General features: G+C 54.6%; 1 protein-coding gene across 1 annotated transcript; it reads left to right on the top strand.

The window, feature by feature from the left end:
- The first annotated feature begins 3,023 nt into the window (after positions 1 to 3,023).
- Positions 3,024 to 3,893, top strand: LOC136479707 (vegetative cell wall protein gp1-like). The gene has a single exon (XM_066477478.1). The coding sequence runs from the start codon at positions 3,024 to 3,026 to the stop codon at positions 3,891 to 3,893; it is 870 nt and encodes a 289-aa protein (XP_066333575.1).

The following is a 3,893-nucleotide window of genomic DNA, read 5'->3' as shown; positions in this document are numbered from 1 at the left end:
GTGTGTGTGGAGAGATCGAGAATTCGAGATATAGGCGCTGACGCCAATGACGAGAGCATGCCCGGCCGTCCTCCGCCTCGGCTCTTCCGTGCGTTTCTTCTGGTGGCCACTCGCGCGGTGCGGCGTTGATGGGACGCTCAACCTGGAAGAGACCAGGTAGGCACCTCCTCACCGCACCTCCAGCGTGAACTGTCTCGTGGCCTTGTCGTCGTCAGCCTCGTCGTCGTCGTCAGCGAAGTCGGCGAGGGCACAAGGACGCCGAGCCTAACCTCCGCCAGGACGCACTTCGGCGTTCTGGGCCGGGGCACGCCGCCGCGGCCGCGTCGACCAGGACGTAGTGGGTCCCACAAGGACGCCCCGGTTGTCGTCCTCGTGGGCGCTGCCGTACACCTCGCTCCGTGCGCGCCACTCCTAGAAGGGCTCTCTAGCGGCGGTGGGGTGGTCGGCACCCATCTCCATGTTAGCCGAGGCGCTGTAGACGGGCAATAGTCGGTGCAGCGGCCGAGCGCGGCACGGAAGACGGGGCGCCCGCGCTCCATGGCGCCGCCAAGTGACTCGAATCAAAAACTCTAAAGAGCGCTGCCGCGCGGCCTCCGTCGCTGCGTCGCCCTAAGCCTCGCCAGGCCGCTGCCCTAAGCTCGCCGCGCGTGCGCCACACACTACCGGAAACAATATATATAGGCCGAGTGCCAGTGCATTCCTTCAGGCACTCGACAAACAGTATCTTTACTGAGTGCCTACAGGTAAAAACTTGGCAAAAATAAGTACACTCGGCAAAAAACTTATTTACTGGGTGCAGAAAATAAAACACTCGGCAAAGCACAACAAGACACTCGGCAAAGAATAGACACTCAGCAAAAGACCGCCACGTGTGACGGCCGTCAACCAGGATGCGACCGTTAGAACTTTGCCGAGTGTCGGTTAGTGACACTCGGCAAAGAAAATCTTTGCCGAGTGTTTTTATCTGGCACTCGACAAATAGGTTCGTTTGCTGAGTGTTTTATTTTGACACTCGACAAATTAAAAAGTTTTTTTCCTCCCCTGGCCTTGAAACTTTTTCTACTCTTCACATACAGCATGTGGTACTCCATGTTAGGATTTGGTATATTTCTGGATCCGTTTACTATATTTAATTAATTTATTGCATTTCAAAGAATTTTTGGTATAAGTCAAATTTGAACTGCAAGTGATTCAAATAATATAATAAAATGAGTAGAAAAATGATATTCATGTTATTGAGTCCGGTGTGAGGCCTTACCCAGGAAATGAAAAGAAATTTCGAACATCTTGTTCACGAAACACGACCACGAACGTGTGGCCTAATGGTTTTTAAATTCTAAAAAAAGCAAACGAAGTCTGAAAATCATGAGATTTGTCAAGGTCTCGTGATATCATACGTGGAGGCCGTGGTAAAAAATTGAGAAGGTTTCGCACAATCTGTCACGTACGATGTTTACAAACCGAAGTATCTCAGAAGAAGAATCGTAGCGTTGATAAGGATTCGATAAGATTTGGAGTCAAAGTGACGGTCGAATTAGGGTTTGACTTCAAAACTTTTTGTATAGGCAATAGAAAACATAGATTCATTCACGTGTACTTTTGGTAAATTTTTGGATCCGTACGATAATTTTAATTTGTTAAGTGCAATTATAGGATTTTAATTGATACACATTGAATTTGAGCTACAACTGCATGAAATAATAAGTTTTTTACCACTATGTGCTGCCGGGGAGGAGAAAACCGAATGAGCTAAGGTTTTGCGATGCCACTATGTGTTGGCGGCGGCCGCGACACTCGCCGTGCTCTGCGATGTGCTCGCCGTGTGCTCCGCTTCGCCCGCACGTGTGCGCCCTACACTACAGGAAACTGGCTCTTTGCCGACTGCAATTTTCTTTGCCAACTGTTTTTTTTCGACACTCGGCAATTTCCTGCAGTCGGCAAAGCAGGATTTGCCGACTGCCTGGCTTTGCCGACTGCCAGGCAGTTGGCAAAGAATTGCAGTCGGCAAAGGCAGGCCATGGTTAACGCCATCCACACCGTCACCTTTGCCGACTGCCACTCCGTCAGCAGTCGGCAAAGGCGCAGGCTTTGCCAACTGCCATCCTCCCTGGCAGTCGGCAAAGAATTTTTATTTTTTTTTATTTTCGATCCCAGTTTTATGTGTTGCCTTGATATAGTAAGTACATGATATATTCCAAGTTTGGGATCATTTTGATTTATTTTGCTATATTCCGTAGATTTTTTCTGTTTCTTTGATTTTTTCCGGCAGCTCCAGATTTGAACTGCAGGTACATGAAATAATGGAATCCGGCCATTCAGAAAATAATATTCATGATGTTTGGAGCATGTTGAGGCCGTGTGCGGGGCCTCGCGTGAAATTTCGACCGTGTTGGTGTCAGAACACGCCGAGCCACGCGCGTGAAAAGTGTTTTTAAATTTTATAAAATCGAAACGGAGTCCGAAAATGACGAAACTTGACGACGTGTCTTGTCATCGCATGCGGAGGCTGTGGTAAAAATTTGAGAAAGTTTCGAGCAAGTGGCGACATCGGGTGGCTAAAACCTGGACACCGCACACGGCCTCAACATGCTCCAAACATCATGAATATCATTTTCTGAATCGCCGGATTCCATTATTTCATGTACCTACAGTTCAAATCTGGAGCTGCCGGAAAAAATCAAAGAAACAGAAAAAATCAATGGAATATAGCAAAATAAATCAAAATGACCCCAAACTTGGAATATATCATGTACTTACTGTAGCAAGGCAACACAAAAAAACTGGGATCGAAAATCGAAAAAAAAATTTAATTCTTTGCCGACTGCCATCAGTGGCAGTTGGCAAAGAGCCTTTGCCGACTGCCAGGGAGGATGGAAGTCGGCAAAGAATTTCTGAGAAAAAAATCAAAAATAACCTTTGCCGACTGCCAGGGAGTAGAGCAGTCGGCAAAGTATTTTTTAAAAAAAATTAAAAAAAATAATTTTTTGAAAAAAAAAATAATAGACCTTTGCCGACTGCGTCACATGCTGGCAGTCGGCAAAGGGAAAAAAATAAAAAAAAAGAAAAACGTCGCCTTATCCGCTCGGCCCGCCCTCCCCTCCCCAAAATCCCGCCCGCCTGCCCCAAATAACCCGCTCGCCCGCCGCCGCCACCCAGGCCGCCCCCGCCGTCGACGCCGTCGCCCGGCCGGCCGCCGGCGCATCCCCCCCCCCCCCCCCCCCCCCGCGCCCTCCCCCTCCCCCCCCGCGCCCTACCCTCCCCTCTCTCCTGCGCCGGCGGATCCCCTCCTCCTCCTCCCCCCGGCCGCGCGCGCCCTCCCCGGCGGCCGCGCGCACCCCTCCCAGGCGGCGGCGGCCCTCCCCGGTCGCCCCCCCCCCCGCGCTGGTCCCTCCCCGGCGGCGTGGGCCATCCCCGGGCTGGCCCCCCCTCCCCCGTCGCTCCCCCCCTCCCGCGCTGGGCACCCCCGCTGCGCGTCCCCCCCCCCCAGCGCTGCCCCCCCACCTGGGCCCCTCCCGGCGCCGTGCCCGCCTCTCGCCCAGGCCCCTCACCGACTGCTGCCCACCCCGATCCGGCCCCGGCAGGCGCGTCCGCCGCGTGTAGCTCCGGCGTCGGCCCCGCAGCGGCCGCGGCCTCGCCCCGACCCGCCCCGGCGCCGTCGCTGCTCCCCGCCCGATCCGGCGTGCCCCGCTCCGTCCGCCGTCCGCGCGCCGTCCGCCGTCCGCGCGCCGTTCGCCGTCCGCCGGCCCTGCGTCGCCGTCCTCACCGCGCCGCCCTCGCCTCGCCGTCCTCGCCTCGCCACGCCGTCCTCGCCTCGCCGCGCCGTCCCCGCCTCGCCGTCCTCACGCGCGCCTCTGCTCCACGCGCCGGTGACGCCGTCCGTGACGACGAGGTAG

This window comes from Miscanthus floridulus, chromosome 9, assembly GCF_019320115.1.
Source record: "Miscanthus floridulus cultivar M001 chromosome 9, ASM1932011v1, whole genome shotgun sequence".
Taxonomy (NCBI): Eukaryota; Viridiplantae; Streptophyta; class Magnoliopsida; order Poales; family Poaceae; genus Miscanthus; species Miscanthus floridulus.
This window is presented reverse-complemented; position numbering and strand designations above follow the sequence as displayed.

What these genes read in the sequence shown, in the direction of transcription:
- LOC136479707 (XM_066477478.1), top strand. Translation starts at nt 3,024, where the DNA reads ATGCTGGCAGTCGGCAAAGGGAAAAAAATAAAAAAAAAGAAAAACGTC.